Source organism: Bubalus bubalis, chromosome 5 (assembly GCF_019923935.1).
Source record: "Bubalus bubalis isolate 160015118507 breed Murrah chromosome 5, NDDB_SH_1, whole genome shotgun sequence".
NCBI lineage: Eukaryota > Metazoa > Chordata > Mammalia > Artiodactyla > Bovidae > Bubalus > Bubalus bubalis.
In genome coordinates, this window is record NC_059161.1 from 7,506,888 (window position 1) to 7,524,752 (window position 17,865).

Below are 17,865 nucleotides of genomic sequence, written 5' to 3' on the forward strand. Positions count from 1 at the left end.
ATCATGTATGGATGTTGAGTTGGACTGTGAAGAAAGCTGAGCACCGAAGAATTGATGCTTTTGAACTGTGGTGTTGGAGAAGACTCTTGAGAGTCCCTTGGACTGCAAGGAGATCAAACCAGTCCATTCTAAAGGAGATCAGGCCCGGGATTTCTTTGGAAGGAATAATGCTAAAGCTGAAACTCCAGTACTTTGGCCATCTCATGCGAAGAGTTGACTCATTGGAAAAGACTGATGCTGGGAGGGATTGGGGGCAGGAGGAGAAGGGGATGACAGAGGATGAGATGGTTGGATGGCATCACCGACTCTATGGACGTGAGTTTGAGTGAACTCCGGGAGTTGGTGATGGACAGGGAAGCCTGGCGTGCTGCGATTCATGGGGTCGCAAAGAATCCGATAGGACTGAGCGACTGAACTGAACCGAACTGAATATAAAGCACTGCATTCACCCATCTCCGCTACTGCACGTTCACGCAGGCTGATTCTGACAACCACAAGAGATGCACAAAGTACATCCATCCACTGACCTATCTGGGGAACCCGGAGGCCTGCCTGCCTACTTTTGGCCTATCTTCCTTTTACAGCCCAGAAGAGACGGGAAGGCGAGCACGTGCTTCCAAAGAACCCCACTAGAGGGCGAAACGGGAAACAGGAAGTTACAACGCCTGTCGCACAAGCACGACGTAAAGCGGGTCTGCTTTATGGCACGCCCCTGCCGCCGTAAAGCGCCGCCGGCGGTCGCGCGTGAATGGGTCGACAGGTCTACTTCCAGGCGTGAAGCTAGTGGAGGTGGGCGGACTTGCGGTGCTCGCCATGGGCAAACGTGGGAACCGGAGCCAGAGCCAGCTGCTCGGCTCCCTGACTAAAAAGCAGAAGAAGCATCTTCGGGATTTCGGCGAGGAGCACCCCTTCTATGACAGGTGTGGAGGGGCGTGGCGGGACCCGCGCTGCCAACCCCCTCTCCCAGAGGGACCCCGCGTGTCCCGGCGTTGGGCCCGCGCGCGCCCCGGGGCTGTGACAGGGCGCCCCCGCCGCCCCGGGCTGGGCGTCCTGTCGACGTCCCGCCCGAGACGTGGTGTTCTCCCGTCTGCCTGCCTTTCGTTGAGCCGGTCGCCTTCTGCCAGACCCTACACACCTAAAGTGGGGGCGGGTGTCGGGGGTTGGTTTTTGTATGGTCAGAGATTTTTCTGAGATCGTTTTGTTTTTTATGTTTATGAAGATTTGCTTGCGGCTCCCCTGGTGGCTCAGACGGTAAAGAATCCGCCGGCAATGCGGGAGACCCGGGTTCCATCCCTGGGTCGGAAAGATTCCCGGGAGTAGGAAATGGCAACCCACTCTAGTACTCTTGCCTAAAAAATCCCGTGGACAGAGGAGCCTGGGGGGCTACAGTCCATGGGGTCGCAAAGAGTCGGACGCGACTGAGCGACTTCACATTGGGGCCTTCGGCATCACCGGTCTATTCCGTGACCGTGAGGAAACTGATGTATGGGTAGATGTGGGTTTTCTCTATAAGTGTCCAGACTCTCAGTTATGATCATAGCTCTTACCCGCCACTTTGGGCCACTTTATCAAAAAGTTAAGAGGGACGGCCTAATTAAGAGACTTGCTAGAAAAGGGTGAACCCCAAGGGCTTTTATTGCCAAACGTTCTTATCTTTCGGATGAGAGCTAGTTACTGTGTGACTCGGGTATTTGTCCTGTGATCTTGTTAAACTTTTACATTTGTCGATTATCATCTATTTGGCATTTTCTTGCAATCCCTGTCCAAGTGCATATGGAGTTTTTACATGACTATAGTTATAATGTATTTATAATGTATAGTTATACTGTATTTATGTTACAATGTATTGCTAGTCTGCCATGCTTATTTAAAGTTGTATCATTAGACTTTTTCCTAATTGTTACATACCAGTAGTTAGAGTTTAACATTACCTGTTTCTTCTCAGGGTTTCCAGAAAGGAAGCAAAACCACAGACTTGTCAACTGGTAATGCTTTATATCTTCCTTATGATAGTTGATTCTGGGCTGTTACTTCTCTGAGATTATATATAATAAAGTTTGAATACATTTCTGCTTTTTGATTTTAGATGTAAGCTATTATTTTCATAATATTGCTTAGTTCTGAATGCGGATGTGTGTTTAAATTCCACTGTGATAACTAATACAGTACAGAGTTTGAAACTGTCCTGAGAGATTAGCATTTTAGAACTTGTTAAGGAGGCATACCAGAGGGCTCTTAGTAAATCCTAAGAGGAAATATCTTGTATACTTAACATAAAATAGAGTGGAAAATCATCAAAGGTCTTAACTCATTAAAACAAACTCAGAAAAATTGCTACATTTTTGTTGTTGTTGTTGTTGCATTGTAGTTTTTTTCTGTTGCTCCTTTAAAAGTGCCAAATATCTGACCCAGGTGAGATTGCCTTATAACCTAACGCTCACTGTCTTTAGTCGGCTTTCTTCCCATATAGAAGATTAGCAGTTCAAAGAAGAGGAAGAGCTTTTAGAAGCATAGCCAGGTTAGCTATTTTAAATAAATTTGGTGCAAGGTTTGGTTGAATAGATATTGCATATTTACAGAAAAGCTAATTTTAATTTAGAAAAATCTGAACTTGTTCCCCTGTGGACCTGATGATAGTGATGGGGTAGTCATGAGAACAGTATACTTCTTGTTTTTAAAATCCCTATTTTCCTTCCAGTCAGAGAGTTCAGATACTTCAAGTTCTGAAAGTGAAGCAGAGAGTGAACCAGAACAAGTGTCTGGTTACCATCGATTACTTGCCACATTAAAGAATGTTTCCAAGGAAGAGGAGGAGGAGGAAGAGGAAGAAGAAGAAGAAGACAGTGTTATGGATGAGACAGAAATGAATCCTGAAGATGGCGACAGTGATGTCAGCGAGGAGGAAGAGATGGCAGCAGAGTCTACTGACATGCAGAGCAGTAAGTGTCTCTGGTGTGGCTCTAAGATCTTTGCTGGGACCACAGACAGATTGCCCCAGGGGTATGGTGCCTTGTGCTATACGAGCTGGGTGAAAGCACATGGATTCAAAGCAGAGATTCTTAACCTTTCTGGGCTTGGTGATAACTTTGAGGTCTGACAGAAAACACAGGACCCTCTGGCCATAAACATGGAGAAGTGACATTTTTGCTTATGATTTCCAAACTTCAATCCTAGTTAAAGTTCCTGTGATTGGCAGGAAAGGGAACATAATTCTGTTTTTGTTAACAGTCTCAATTTATTAAAGAGATTACTGTCCCTCCCTTAGAGGAACTGTGTGTATTGGAAGATAGACATGAAATATACAAAACATTTCAAGCAGCAGATCTAGGTGGAACAGATAGATACAGGGTGGTGAAGAGATGCAGAGTGGTCACATGCTGCCAGAGTAAATGAGGGAAGGCTTCAGAGAAGAGATGGGACTGAAAACCCAAAGGGACTCTGCCTCACTCAGGCATCTAGGTGACTTTTTAAGTTAACTTTAAAATCAACTTTATTGAGGCATGATTTACATACAATAAAGCATACCCATTTCAAGTATGTGATTCAGTAACTTTTGACAAATGTATATGTCTGTATTACCACCACCAAAATCAAGATACAGAATGTTTCCAATACCTACAAAAAGTTTTCTTCTTGTCCCTTTGCAGTCAGCTTCCCAGGCTGGCCTCAGGCAACCACTGACCAGCTTTCTTTCACTATATATTAATTTTGTCTTTTTTAGAAATTCTTATGAATGAGAGCATACTATAAGTACCCTCTTGTGTCTGGCTTCTTTGGCTTCTCATGTTTTTGTGACTCATCCGTGTAGTTCATATTATTAATTCACTTCTTTTTGTTGCTAGAGTAGTAGTCCATTGTCTGAATATGTCTGGGTAGCTTTTTATACCCTATTATCTTAATACCTGTTTGCCTGACTATTGTTTTCTATACTTTAAGGTGTCACACACCAGTCTTAGTGTTTTAATTCATCATTTGTACTGGGATAAATAAATCATTGTCTTAGACTTAGGGATTTCTTGTTTAATTTTGTTGCTTTTTCAGCTTTCTTTCATGTTTTGGGTTTTTACAGATGAGAAGTTGGTGTTTTTTTTTTTAATTGTAAAAGTAATATATATTTACTGTAAAAGTTGAAGAGGGTGATATAATATGGTTCAGCTGTATTTGCACCACCCTGAGATGAACACCTTTAACATTGTATGTAACCTTCCAGACTACTTTTTTATGGATATATGAGTGAATACGAGTCTATACATATATTTGTGAGTATGGTCTCATATATTCCTGTAACTTCTTTTTCTTTGTTAATAATATAATGTTTGTAACTCTGGATTCACATTAGCTTAATCACAGAGTATTCCATTGTGAATACTGTGAGATAATTTAATTAGTACCCCATCAATAGAAATGATGAAATAATTTTTCCAGTTATTTGTTATAATTAGTGCTGCTTTGAACATCCTTACACGTACTGGGTCAACAGTCCAGCATAATTTTGAAACTTCTGTCTTCGAACCTGAGTTGGTTTAAAGGTAAATGATGGCAGTGGGTGTCAGGGTCAGTATGCTATGCTAAGTCACTTCATTCGTGTCCGACCCTGTGTGATCCCATAGACGGCAGCCCACCAGGCTCCCCCGTCCCTGGGATTCTCCAGGCAGGAACACTGGAGTGGGTTGCCATTTCCTTCTCCAATGCATGAAAGTGAAAAGTGAAAGTGAAGTTGCTCAGTCGTGTCCGACTCTTAGCAACCCTGTGGACTGCAGCCTACCAGGCTCCCTAGTCCATGGGATTTTCCAGGCAAGAGTACTGGAGTGGGATGCCATTGCCTTCTCCGAGTGTCAGTATAGACTGAGGAATTAGATTTCATTTGTCAACAGAAGTGTAATTGTATTCAAGAGCAGTAAATAATTTTATAAAATGTTTCCCAAAATTGCAGGTGTGGCCTCACCTGCTGATCCTGAGGGAAAAGACGGGCACGGGCCACCTGGCACATCAGAGGAGTCCCCCGAGGAGTTTACAGATGCAAAACATGAGTCACTCTTCAGCCTAGAAACCAATTTTCTTGAAGAGGAAAGTGGCGGTGACCCTTCTCCGAAAGCATCACAAGGTCAGAGCCTGGTGTACATTGTTTGAATTCACCTGGTGCTAGGTAGGGGCTGCTTCTGCTGCTGCTGCTGCTGCTAAGTCGCTTCAGTCATGTCCGACTCTGTGCGACCCCATAGATGGCAGCCCACCAGGCTCCCCCGTCCCTGGGATTCTCTAGGCAAGAACACTGGAGTGGGTTGCCATTTCCTTCTCCAATGTATGAAAGTGAAAAGTGAAAGGGAAGTCACTCAATTGTGTCCGACTCTTAGCGACCCCATGGACTGCAGCCCTCCAGGCTCCTCCGTCCATGGGATTTTCCAGGCAAGAGTACTGGAGTGGGTTGCCATTGCCCTCTCCAAGTAGGGGCTAACGTGTGTTAAATCTCCTGATACTGGAATGGCAGCAATAAAAACAGATAGTTTAGCAGCTAGAAGTGGAGCTGGGAAGAAATGTTTCTCCAAGGTATTTTCTGGTTTTCAGGGCTGAGGCCTTGTTGGGAGTGGGAGGGTGTTCAGGAGAACAAACAGTTGAATGATAGCAGGGAAGACCCATTCCCCAGACCTGACATTCCCGCAGCTGGGATCAGGGGAAGATCCTGACTTTTTTTCCCTGAGCAGAGAAGGAGGAGAATAGTACTTTGCATTTTTCTTTCTACCCGTCACTTCTCAATTTCTGTAAGCAGCAATTTTACAGGTTTGTGAGCCCCGGGGTGGCTGATTTAGTTGGTCCTTATTACCAGGGAGCACCTCGGAAGCCAGCACACTCCACCTTATCCGCTCAGTCTCTCTCGGCCTCTTGACCGCCCTGTGCCCCTGTGGCAGTCTCTTGGACAAGACCCACCTGTGGAAGGCTGAGGCAGGTCTCTGCCATCTCTCAGGGTCCGTGTCTCCGTGTGTGCCTGGATGGGCAAGTCAGCTTGGTCTCAATCCCGTGTCCTGACTGCCTTTTTTGGTCCCAGTGCCATTCTTCAACCAGGTCTGCCACTGAAGTTGAAATTTTAGTCGCCACTGAAGTTGAAATTTTAGTCCTCATTTGATTCTGTTAGCTCTTCTGGAGAAGAGGGAGAAATAGCAGGTAGAATTTGGGCACGAACCCCATTCTGAACTTAAAAAACCCTTATGTTTCATAAGGAAGCTTATCATAAAGTTTCTCTTGTGGTTTTGCCTGTACAGATATATTAGCACCTTGAATTCTGATTTCCTATTGTTCACCCTTATCTTAGGTTTTGTTGTTAGGTGCATTGCATTTGAGGTTTTACTGCCTGGATCCTGAATAGGTCGTTGAACTTTGCTTCTGAAATGGGTGGGACTGGAAGAGCAGACTGGTGCCAGCGCAGAGCGCTGAGGATGACCCCGAGAGCAGGTGGTGCCGTCTGAGCCTTTGTTCGCCTCAGTTGAGTGTTGAGCATGTCTAGGTGTCTTCAGTGCAAGTTAAATCAGACACAAAACCTGCCCACAGGGATCTTAAGGTCTAATTAGATGAGGTAGGACATACACACGTGTGTTGGGGTGGATGGTGGGGGTCTTGAGAGTGATAACTGTCTGTAGGGGACCAGAGGTGGCCTATTCATGGAGCCAGCCCTGTGCCTGACACAGGAACCTCCTGGGAAATAGTTGTTTACTATGAGTCAGGGGTAACACTCAACTGATCCTGTTTGGATATATGAAAATGAGGTGAAGGAGAGGATAGAATTTTCAGTTAAAGGAAGGAAAACCACAGTGGCAGAAGAATTTGAGAGCCATGTCATTCAAAAATTACATTGGAGAAGTAGGTTAGAGGTGTGTGTTGATTTTCAGACTGAGAATTTTCTTCAAAGGTTTTTGAGCTCGGAAATAACGTGACTAAAGAAATGCTTTAGGGAAGTGAACGTGTCAGAAACTTTTAAGCTCTGGACTGGGATAAATGATGGGGGAAGTAGGTGGGGGAAAAAGTCGAGTTAACATCATGAAGAACATCATGTCATTAAAAGGGAAGACTGAAAAATCCCTGTCATTTGCTCTAACTGTTCTAATCTTCTTTATTTCTGAATTAGATCCATTTGTACAACATGTGAACACAAAACTGAAAGAAAAAGAAATCCAGGCTGTTGCCACAAACCCCAAAACTACCCACCAGCTAAAAGTAAGCGTCATTCCATCATCACAGTCACAGATGGGGAGGAGCGGTGATCTTGGGTTCTAGTGATCTCCCTAAATGTGTGGTACACACCAGTGGCAGATGACTTGGGGAGCAGGACACAGGAACACTGGAAGAGCCTGGGCGTGTGCTCACTCGCTCAGTCACGTCCAACTCTATGACCCTGTGGACTGCAGCCCTCCAGGCTCCGTGTTCATTGAAATTTTTATTGAGATAGTTCTTACAGATGTGGTTGTAAGAAATAGTGCAAAGATACCCATGTACTCTATGCCTGGTTCACCCCAGTGGTAATGTCCTGCAAAACTGTAGTACAGTATTGCAGTTAGGAAATTTCCATTTAGCCAGTCTCCTTGTCTTATTCAGGTTTCCTTCGTTTTGCTCCTATTGATTTATGTGCGTTACTTAGTTCTGCACTGTTTTATCACATGTAGGTTCCCATTTCCACCACTATAGCCAACAGACAGAGCATTTCCAGCTCTGTAAAGATCCCTCCTCTTCTCTGGAGCTGTTTTATGACCGTACCCACCTCCCTTCCCCTTGGTAATAACCACTAATCTGTTCTCCATTTCTGTCATCTTGTTATCTCAAAAGTGTTCTAGAAATACAGTGATACAAATTGGCTTTCTTCACTCAGCACAGTTCCCTGGAAATTCATCCTACTTGTTGGCGTATCTTTAGTAGTTAATTCTTTTTTATCGCAGAGGTCATCCTTTATTGCTAAGATCAGCAGTTTCATTAGAATGCAAACATCCCCGCCCCCCCCCCCCAAAAAAAAAATCCCAAACAAAAACCTTGTTCAAAAAAAAAAACAAAAAAAAACAAAAAACCTTGCTCCGTGCCCAGGTAAATTTGGAAAACTCTGGGTTAAAGAAAATGGAACAGAGTCCTTGTTACAGGACTCAGCAGAACCTTCATATCTATTCTGCTGTGACTCTCCCTGAGGGGGATTAGGTTTTGTAGTGTTTTCAAAGTTACTTGACCATTGGGTACCTGTACCTTTTTTTTTGTCTAGAATAAATTTTGACTTCCTACAGTGTGGTCCACAGCACAGTCTGTGACCCACTGAGTGAAGAGCTCACAAGTTTTCTAAAGTCATAAACCTGGGGCTCTAACCCTTAGCTCTGTTCTCTCCTGTTTGTCTGAATCCTGTAACCTCTGAATCTCAGCATTTCCTAAACTGTAAGAAGAGCATTATGGCATTTACCTTGCACGGTTGTTGTGAGGATTAAGTGAGAGAACCTGTAAGTCATCAAAGGCCTTTGTAAGTTATGAAGTACTGTATGAATGTAAGGTACTGTCATTCATTTCTAACTTCTTGATTCTTTTCTCCCTCAGTGGCCCATCCTGGGCCAGGTTGTCTTTTCATCCAAGTTTCAGAAGTTGGAAACCTTTAAACCCCCAAAGGACATTGACTTAAAGTCAGTTCATCTTCAAAAGCCCCTGGAATCCACCTGGATCAAGACCAACAGCCAATTCCTCTCTGGTCCCCAAAAATCAAGTAGCCCCTTCACACCCCTCCAGAAAGAGCTCTTCTTAATTATGAATTCTTACCGGGACCTGTTCTACCCAGAAAGGACGGCCCTGAAGAATGGGGAAGAGATCCGACACGTGTACTGCCTGCATGTAATAAATCACGTCCTCAAAGCCAATGCCCAGGTGCTTAGCAACAACAGCAGACGCCGAAGCCAGAAACTTGGGGTGGGTGATGATGACGACTTCAGGGACCAAGGGCTGACAAGGCCCAAGGTGAGTGGCCCCAGAACTTTGCCCTCGAGGAGGCTATAAGGAACCACCATTTAGGCCCTGGCACTTAGAAGGTTCTCAGGTGCTTTAATGCTTGGAGTAAAGAACAAGTCCAAGACTGAGCGTATCAGCTGGGTGATGTTAGAGTCGTGCTGCAGACAGCTCAGTGGGCTGTCTCTAACAGTGGCTCTACCTGAAAACTTGAGTAGGCGGCGCCTGCATGATAATTCTCCCTAAAGATAAACCCTGATCCTCTGTGTAAGTAGCACTCCACTGTAAATCTCTTCTTTGTGACTGTCAGAGCTGGATAGGTCCTTAAAGAACTTTTTGTTCGATCCCTACATATTACATCTGTGGACACAGACCCAGATTCATAAAGGGTCTTGCTAAAGAGAACCAGGGAGACAGTAGCACAGACAGGACTAAAACCAAGGATTCTCTTCACTAAGCCACGTAAATATGTAAACCTTGGAAAACAAAACCCCTCTTTTCCCATTGTATCATTATTGCAACTTAAAGTGATGATTACATTTATGTGGGCTCATAGGCTTAAGCGCCAGTGGATTGAAGGCTTACACAGAAAATGTCTTCTGACTTGCTACATTTTTCATGATGTCGTGTAGCTAGATACTGTACCTCCCATCCCACCCAGCCTTTTCACCCGTGTCTCTGTATTGAAGAAGCCTCCTCTTCTTAGATACTTCTCATTGAGCTTAATAGGATTCTCAGCTATTAAGATGATGGAGCTCTTAAGAGATTTCTTAGTCCAGCCCTCTTGTTCGATAGCTGGGGAAAACCACCAGACTCTTAGTGTCCCAGCAGGACAGTAACTTGGCCTTCTTCAAAAGTGATCAGTCATCCCCGCGTTGTACCAGACTGAGTCACTGCACCCCTCTGGCTGTGCTGGTTGCCCTTCTGGGAAACCACCTCAGAATCTTGAACATCAGGATAAAAAGATTATCTGTTTCCATTTAGAACTGCAAAACAGAGTATGAGGTAGAACACCCAAATGAAGCAATTTAGAATTTGGTGAACTGCCATATCTGACTGGGGTTATTTCCACTGATTGTATGGTTTACACAAGGGTTGAGTTGTTTAGTAAGCCATGTCTAACTCTTTTGTGTCCACTTGGACTGTAGTCCGCCAGGCTCCTCTTTCCATGGGATTCCCCAGGCAAGAATATTGTGGTGGGTTGCCATTTTCTCCTCCAAGGGACCTTCCCAAGTCAGGGATTGAACCCATGATCCCTAAATTGCAGGCAGATTCTTTACCATTGAGTCACCAGGGAAGCCTTAGCCAAGTGTCGTTAGGAAAAAAACCCATGTACACAAGGGTAGTTAGAAATTATTTGTTAAGCATCTTCTGTTTTTGTTTCTCAACAGTTAATACTAAACATTTTTGGAAACGTTTGGAAAACTGAATCATCTGTTTCCCATTGAAATATGATCTTTAGAAATACTTGATCATTATTTCTGAAAAGTGTACCAGGAAATGTACTAGAGAAGTAATGATAGGTTATTTGTTCTCTACCAATACATCTAATTCATTTATTCAGCATATTCCTTGGCTGTTATGAATCACAATGCTGAACTAGTTCTGTAGGACACAGAAATGAGTAACATTTCTTGTCCTCAGAGAGCTTTGTCTGTTTATGTCCTTGGGCTTTTGCTGGTAGATATCTCTGTTAAAGGCATTGAGTTATCCTAAAAGGTATTTCCACATTATGCTTAAGAATGTCCCCCAGGGGCCATGAGATTGAAGTCCATGGGACACTGCTGTGGGTCTGAAAGATACTCAGCCTGCAGTACTGAGCCAGGCCCTGTGTAAGGGGGGTGACACGGATGTGATCCCTGGCCCGGGGCCGCAGAACAGGGGACTCGTCAGCTCCAGGTCCCCAGCGGGCTCACCTCGAGCTGCCCTTCCTTCCCCTTGCCCCTCCAAGGCCGCCGATCTCTCCCTTGTCAGGTGCTGATCGTGGTGCCGTTTCGGGAAGCTGCTTTGCGGGTGGTGCAGCTCTTCATCAGCCTCCTGGAGGGCGACAGCAAGAAGAAAATCATTGTCAGCAACAAAAAGAGGTTTAATGGAGAGTACGGTTCCGATCCCGAGGAGAGACCACCCAACCTGAAGAGGCCTGAGGACTATGAAGCTGTGTTTGTCGGAAACATTGATGACCACTTCAGGATTGGTAATTCCTCCTTGTCCAGACTGAAACCCCGAGGGACCTGGGGTGTGAGATGCACATAACTGGGAGCTAGAAGCCTGGAATTAGACATTCTGTCAGAGGGCCACTGGTAGACTCCTGACAGAACCAGGTGCATTTGAGACATCTCTTCTGCCAGGGGAGAGCCTTGCCTTGGCTAATTGGATGGACGCTTGGCTAATGAAATGGAGCATCTCCAGAGGCGTATGTGAAAAGCATATGTACATGTGTAACAGACGTCTCGGCTCACCCACAGCTGGTGGCTCGTCGTCAGTGCTGCAGGAGTCCTGAGGGAGTTGGAGGTTTAGGGGCAGAGCGCGTCAGTCTGGGGAGGATGAATTAACTGAAGGGCTTGTGCATAGTGGACTTCCTTCTGGCCTCCATAGGGAGCTAGCTCTACTCCAGACTTACTGACTTCCACCCAGCTTTTCACGTGTGTGCCTGTTGCATTCAGCTCCCATGTATGTGGTTGGTTGTACATTGAAAAAGTTCTTGAAGACTATTTATTGTCACATATGCTCATTTATGAATTATTTAGCATCTACTACGTTAAGCACTGTAAAGTAGCTGGGGATATAGGATTAGAAGGATCAAAAGTTACTGTTAAGGAAGTCCAGCCTAAAGGCAAATCGGACAGTATGAGATAAAAGATGTGTTATGGTTAGAGGATGCAGTGGCCATTTTAAGTATTTAGAGCAAATATCCCTACTCAAAGTGGACACAGGACTGTTTGGGAAGATCTGCTGATGGATGTACTAAGTTGAAACCCAAATAGGATTTAGCCAGTAATGAAGTAGGGAGATCTGAGTGGAGGAAAAAGTTTCAGACAGGAAACTGCAAAGACATCAGGATGAATAAACAGCATGACCTCGGACTCAGAGGCTTTAGCACGGCTGGTGCGAGGTGCAGGGGGTGAGAGTTGATGTTTAGTTTTAAACATGTGCAGGTGGCCAGCAAGCAGCTGATAAGTCACTCTTTTTTCAATTGATGTATAACTGACATGCTAGTTTCAGATGTACAACATAGTGATTCAGTGTCTATGTACCTTACAAACTGATCACAACAGTAAGTATAGTTACCATTTGTTGCCATACAGAATTGCCATACAGTATTATTGACTATATTCTCCTTTGGCATACGTTGGATCCTTTTCATATGTTGGATACGTTGGTGGCCGGTTCGCTTGACAACTGAATGTTTTGTACCTCTTGATCACCCTCCATGCATGTTGCCCACCCTCCAACCCCCGCCCCCGTTTTCTGGCAACCACTGGTCTGTACTCTGTATCTATCAGTCTAGTTTTTTGTTTTATTTCTTAGATCCACATCTAAGAGATGCCATATGGTATTGATACTTGTCTTTATCTGACTTATTTCGCTTATGGTGATACCTTCAAGGTCCATCCTTGTTGTCACAGATGGCAAGATTTCATTCATTTATGGCTGAGTAATATTCCATTATATGTGTGTGTGTATATATCTGTATACCACAGCTTTATCTATTCATCTACCTACAGACTCTTAGGTTGCTTCCATATCTTGGCTATTATAAATATTGCAGTGAACAGAGGAGTGCATATATCTTTTTGAATTAGTGTTTTTGTTTTGTTTGCATCAGTACCCAGAAGTGGAATTGCTCAGTTGTGTCATGGTTATGTTTTTTTCTTTTTTGGTGATGGTCCTATTTTTAATTTTTGAGGAACCTCTGTACTGCTTTCCATAGTGGCTACACCAATTTACATTCTCATTAACCATGCACAAGGGTTCCCTTTTCTCCACATCCTTGCCAGCACTTGTTATTTCTTGTCTTTTTGGTAAAGCCTATTCTAACAGGTGTGAGGTGATATTTCATTGTGTTTCTCTTTTCTTCTGTGCTTTGATTTATTCAAATGTAAAATGAGGATAATACCAACTTACATGATGGCTATAAGAATTCTATAACTCCAGTGTCATAGTCTGTTATATTATTTCATTTTGATCATCGCACTTATTAGCCACCTGATCCATTATTTGTTTTTTGAAAAAATTGAAGTATGGTTGATCTACAGTGTTGTGCTGATTTCTATGTACAGCAAAAGTGACTCAGTTATATTTACATTCTTTTTAATATTCTCTTCCATTATGGGATTGGATATAGTTCCTTGGGCTATGCATGAGGACCTTGTTGTTCATCCATTCTAAATGTAATGGTTTGCATTAACTAACTGCAGACCTCCAGTCCTTCCCTCTCCCTTCCCCCTCAGCAGCCGCAAGTCTGTTTTCTATGCCTGTGAGTCTCTTTCTGTTTTGTAGACAGGTTCATTTGTGCCTAATTTTAGTTTGCGCATGTAAGTGAGATCATCTGGTATTCGCCTTTCTCTTTCTAACTTTCTTCATCCTTCACTTAGTATGATAATCTCTGGTTGTATTCATGTTGCTGCAAATGGCATTAGTTTGCTCTTTTCACGACTGAGTAGTATTGCATCACACACACACACACACACACACACACACACTAGTATTCCATTATATATATTTATTTTTATATATATACACACACATACATACAGACACACACCCTGCATTATTGTGCTCTTTTTATGGCTGAGTAGTATTCTGTTACACACACACACACACACACACACACCCCGCGTCTTCTTTATTCATTCTTCTGTTGATGTATATTTAGCTTGTTTCCATGTCTTGGCTATTGTGAATAGTGCTGCTATGAATATAGAGGTATATGTGTCTTTCTGAATTATACTTTTGGCCAGATATATCCCCCGGAGTAAGATTACTGGATCATATGGTAATTCTGTTTTTAGTTTTCTGAGGAACCTCCATTCTGTTTTTCGTAGTGGCTGTACCAGCTTGCATTCCCACCAACAGTGTAAGAGGTTTCCCTTTTCTCCACACCTCTCCAGCACTTGTTGTTTGTAGGCTTTTTAATGATGGCCATTCTAACTGGAGTGAGATAGTACCTCATTGCAGTGTTGATTTTTTTTCCTTGTAGTTTTTGGTTTGCATTTCCCTGATCATTAGTGATGTTGAGCATCTCTACATATGCCTGTTGGTCATCCCTATGACTTTGAGAAAATGTCTGTTCAGATCCGCAGCCCATTTTTATTGTTTGTTTCTCTGATAATAAGTCACATGCATTCTTTATATATTTTGGATATTAACCCCTTGCTGCTGCTACTGCTGCTAAGTCGCTTTAGTCGTGTCCGACTCTGTGCAACCCCGTAGACAGCGGCCCACTAGGCTCCCCCATCCTTGGGATTCTCCAGGCAAGGACACTGGAGTGGGTTGCCATTTCCTTCTCCAGTGCATGAAAGGGAAAAGTGAAAGTGAAGTCACTCAGTCGTGTCCGACTCTTCACGACCCCATGGTCTGCAGCCGACCAGGCTCCTCCGTCCATGGGATTTTCCAGGCAAGAGTACTGGAGTGGGGTGCCATTACCCCTTACCACATATGCAAATATCTTCTCCTGTTCAGTAGATCACCTTTTTGTTTTGTTGTTGGTTTCTATCGCTATGCAGAATCTTTTTAGCTTGAAGTAGTCCCATTTAATTTTGCTTTCATTGCCCTTGCCTGTGGAACAGATCCAAAAAAAATATCACCAAGACTGATGTCAAGAAAGTTGCTGCCTATGTTTACTTCTAGGGGTTTTGTGGTTTTTCAGGTCTTATGTTCAAGTCTTTAATCCATTTTGAGTCGATTTTTGTAGTTGGTGTAAGCTCGTGGTCCAGTTTCATTCTTTTGCATGCAGCTCTCCAGTTTTCCCAGCACCATTTGTTCATGAGACCGTCTTTTCCACATTGTATATTCTTGCCTGCTTTTCATAGATTAATTAGCTATACAAACATGGGTTTATTTCTGGGCTCTCTATTTCTGTTCTGTTTGTGCTAATACCATACAGTTTTGAATACTATAGACTTGTAGTGTAGTTTAAAATCAAGGAGCAGGATACCTCCAGCTTTGTTCTTCTTTCTTATGATCAGTTTGGATATTCAAGGTGTTTTGTAGCTCTAAACATCAGATCGGATCAGATCAGATCAGTCACTCAGTCGTTTCCGACTCTTTGTGACCCCATGAATTGCAGCACGCCAGGCCTCCCTGTCCATCACCAACTCCCGGAGTTCACTCAGACTCAAGTCCATCGAGTCCGTGATGCCATCCAGCCATCTCATCCTCTGTCGTCCCCTTCTCCTCCTGCCCCCAATCCCTCCCAGCATCAGAGTCTTTTCCAATGAGTCAACTCTTCACATGAGGTGGCCAAAGTACTGGAGTTTCAGCTTCAGCATCATTCCTTCCAAAGAAATCCCAGAATGGACTGGTTGGATCTCCTTGCAGTCCAAGGGACTCTCAAGAGTCTTCTCCAACACCACAGTTCAAAAGCATCGATTCTTCAGCACTCAGCCTTCTTCACAGTCCAGCTCTCACATCCATACATGACCACAGGAAAAACCATAGCCTTGACTAGATGAACCTTTGTTGGCAAAGTAATGTCTCTGCTTTTGAATATGCTATCTAGGTTGGTCATAACTTTCCTTCCAAGGAGTAAGTGTCTTTTAGTTTCATAGCTGCAGTCACCATCTGTAGTGATTTTGGAGCCCAGAAAAATAAAGTCTGACACTGTTTCCCCATCTGTTTCCCATGATGTGGTGGGACCGGATGCCATGATCTTCATTTTCTGAATGTTGAGCTTTAAGCCAACTTTTTCACTCTCCACTTTCACTTTCATCAAGAGGCTTTTGAGTTTCTCTTCACTTTCTGCCATAAGGGTGGTGTCATCTGCATATCTGAGGTTATTGATATTTCTCCTGGAAATGCTTGATTCCAGCTTGTGTTTCTTCCAGTCCAGTGTTTCTCATGATGTACTCTGCATATAAGTTGAATAAGCAAGGTGACAATATACAGCCTTGACGAACTCCTTTTCCTATTTGGAACCAGTCTGTTGTTCCATGTCCAGTTCTAACTGTTGCTTCCTGACCTGCATACAGATTTCTCAAGAGGCAGATCAGGTGTTCTAGTATTCCCATCTCTTTCATACTTTATGATTTTCTAGTACTGTAAAATATGTCATCAAAAATATTTTGATAGAAATTGCATTGAATCTGTAGTCTTCTTGGGTACTATGGACATTTTAACAATACTAATTTTTCCAGTCTATGAGCATGGTATATTTTTGCATTGGTTTGTGTCGTCTTCAGTTTCTTTTAAGACCTTATAATTTCCAACTACAAGTCTTCTACCTTTTTGGCTAGATTTATTCTTAGGTATTTTATTCTTTTTGATACAGTTGTAAATGGGATTGTTTTCTTAATTTCTCTTTCTGATAGTTCATTATGAATGTGTAGAAATACACCAGATTTCTGTATGTTAATTTTGTGTCTTGCAGCATTACTAAATTCATTTGTTCTAACAGTTTTTTGGTGGAGTCTTTAGGGTTTTCTCCATAAAATGCCATGTCTTTGTGCTTCCTGGACTTGAATGTCTGTTTCCTTCACTGGGTTAGGGAAATTTTCAGCCATTGTTTCTTCAAATAAGTTTTCTGCCCCTTTCTCTCTTCTCCTCCCTCTCCTGGGTCCCCTATAATGTAGATGTTAGTGACTCTTTCTCTCTCTTCTCTTTCTGGGACTCGTTAATGCTGATGATAGTCCTCTTGATGCTGTCCCTTAAATTGTCCTCATTTAAAGAAAACTTTTTTATTTTCCCTTTGCCGTTCTCTTGGGGTGATTTCCACTACCCTGTCTTTCAGGTCACTGACACTCTTTCGTATCGTCTAGTTTGTGGATTCCCTCTAGTATATTTTTCAGCTCAGTTACATTCTTCAGCTCTGTGAGTTCTTTTAGAACTTTCTCAATATTTCCTCTTTATTGAGTTTCTCAATATGTTTGTTTATTCATAATCTCCCAAGTTTGGTGAGCATTTTGATGACCATGACTTTGAATTCTTTATCAAATAAACTACTGACATCTGTCTCATTCAGTTGATTTCTGGGGTTCTATCTTGTTCCTTCAGTTGAAACATGTTCCCCTGCTTCCTCATTTTGCTTGGCTGTTTGTTTCTGTATATTATGCAAAGCAGTTATGGCTCCCTGTCTTGAAGGAGTGGCTCTGTGTGGGAGATGAACTGTATTATTTAACCTTTTCCTAATTCTCAGTTGTCCCACGAACTCTTTGCTTATTTCACTCCCGTGGAGTCCAGAAACACAGTCTGCCCGCCATCTGCCTGAGCCTGGCGCTCAAGGGGTGTCCCCTGTGTGGGCTGCACGCGATCGTTGGCTCTGGTGGTGCCCTGCGAGTGGCGTGGGAGGGGGTCGGCAGGGCTGCTCGCTGTCCATGTCTGCCAGCGCGGCCTGCAAACAGTGCAGGCGGTGGGCTGGGGGCGCTCCCCCGCCGCTGCGGGCAGCTTAGACTGAGCGTGCAGAAATGGTGCCCACCAGTGTCATCAGGGTAGAGGGCGTTTGTAAAAGTGGTTTCCACCAGCATTCTACCCCCAGAGAGAGTCCCCAGCAGTCTTCTGCGCCTCTGGTACATGCTTCCAGTTAGGCAAGTCAGTCTCCTTCACGTACGCTTTGGTCTCTTTACAAACTGAAATGAGATGTGGGCAGGAAATATAAAATTTTGTGACAGTAGGGTTAAAACCATCATTAGTGAATATATTTATCCAGAGCTTTATGCAGAGTGAAAGAGAACTTGCAGGTGAATCCAGGGATTTGTA

General features: G+C 43.6%; 1 protein-coding gene across 2 annotated transcripts in view; it reads left to right on the forward strand.

The window, feature by feature from the left end:
- Positions 1-699: 699 nt before the first annotated feature.
- Positions 700-17,865, forward strand: part of UTP25 (UTP25 small subunit processor component) — a 28,812-nt gene continuing 11,646 nt past the window's right edge. Inside the window, exons 1-7 of one of the 2 annotated variants that reach the window (XM_006057018.4) lie at positions 700-920; positions 1,946-1,985; positions 2,699-2,939; positions 4,934-5,104; positions 7,115-7,203; positions 8,554-8,964; positions 10,927-11,146. In XM_006057018.4, the coding sequence (XP_006057080.2) occupies positions 814-920; positions 1,946-1,985; positions 2,699-2,939; positions 4,934-5,104; positions 7,115-7,203; positions 8,554-8,964; positions 10,927-11,146 (1,279 nt within the window). In that variant the 5' untranslated portion in view covers positions 700-813. The remainder of the gene's footprint in view (positions 921-1,945; positions 1,986-2,698; positions 2,940-4,933; positions 5,105-7,114; positions 7,204-8,553; positions 8,965-10,926; positions 11,147-17,865) is intronic. The other variant, XM_044942661.2, reaches the window with a different exon arrangement.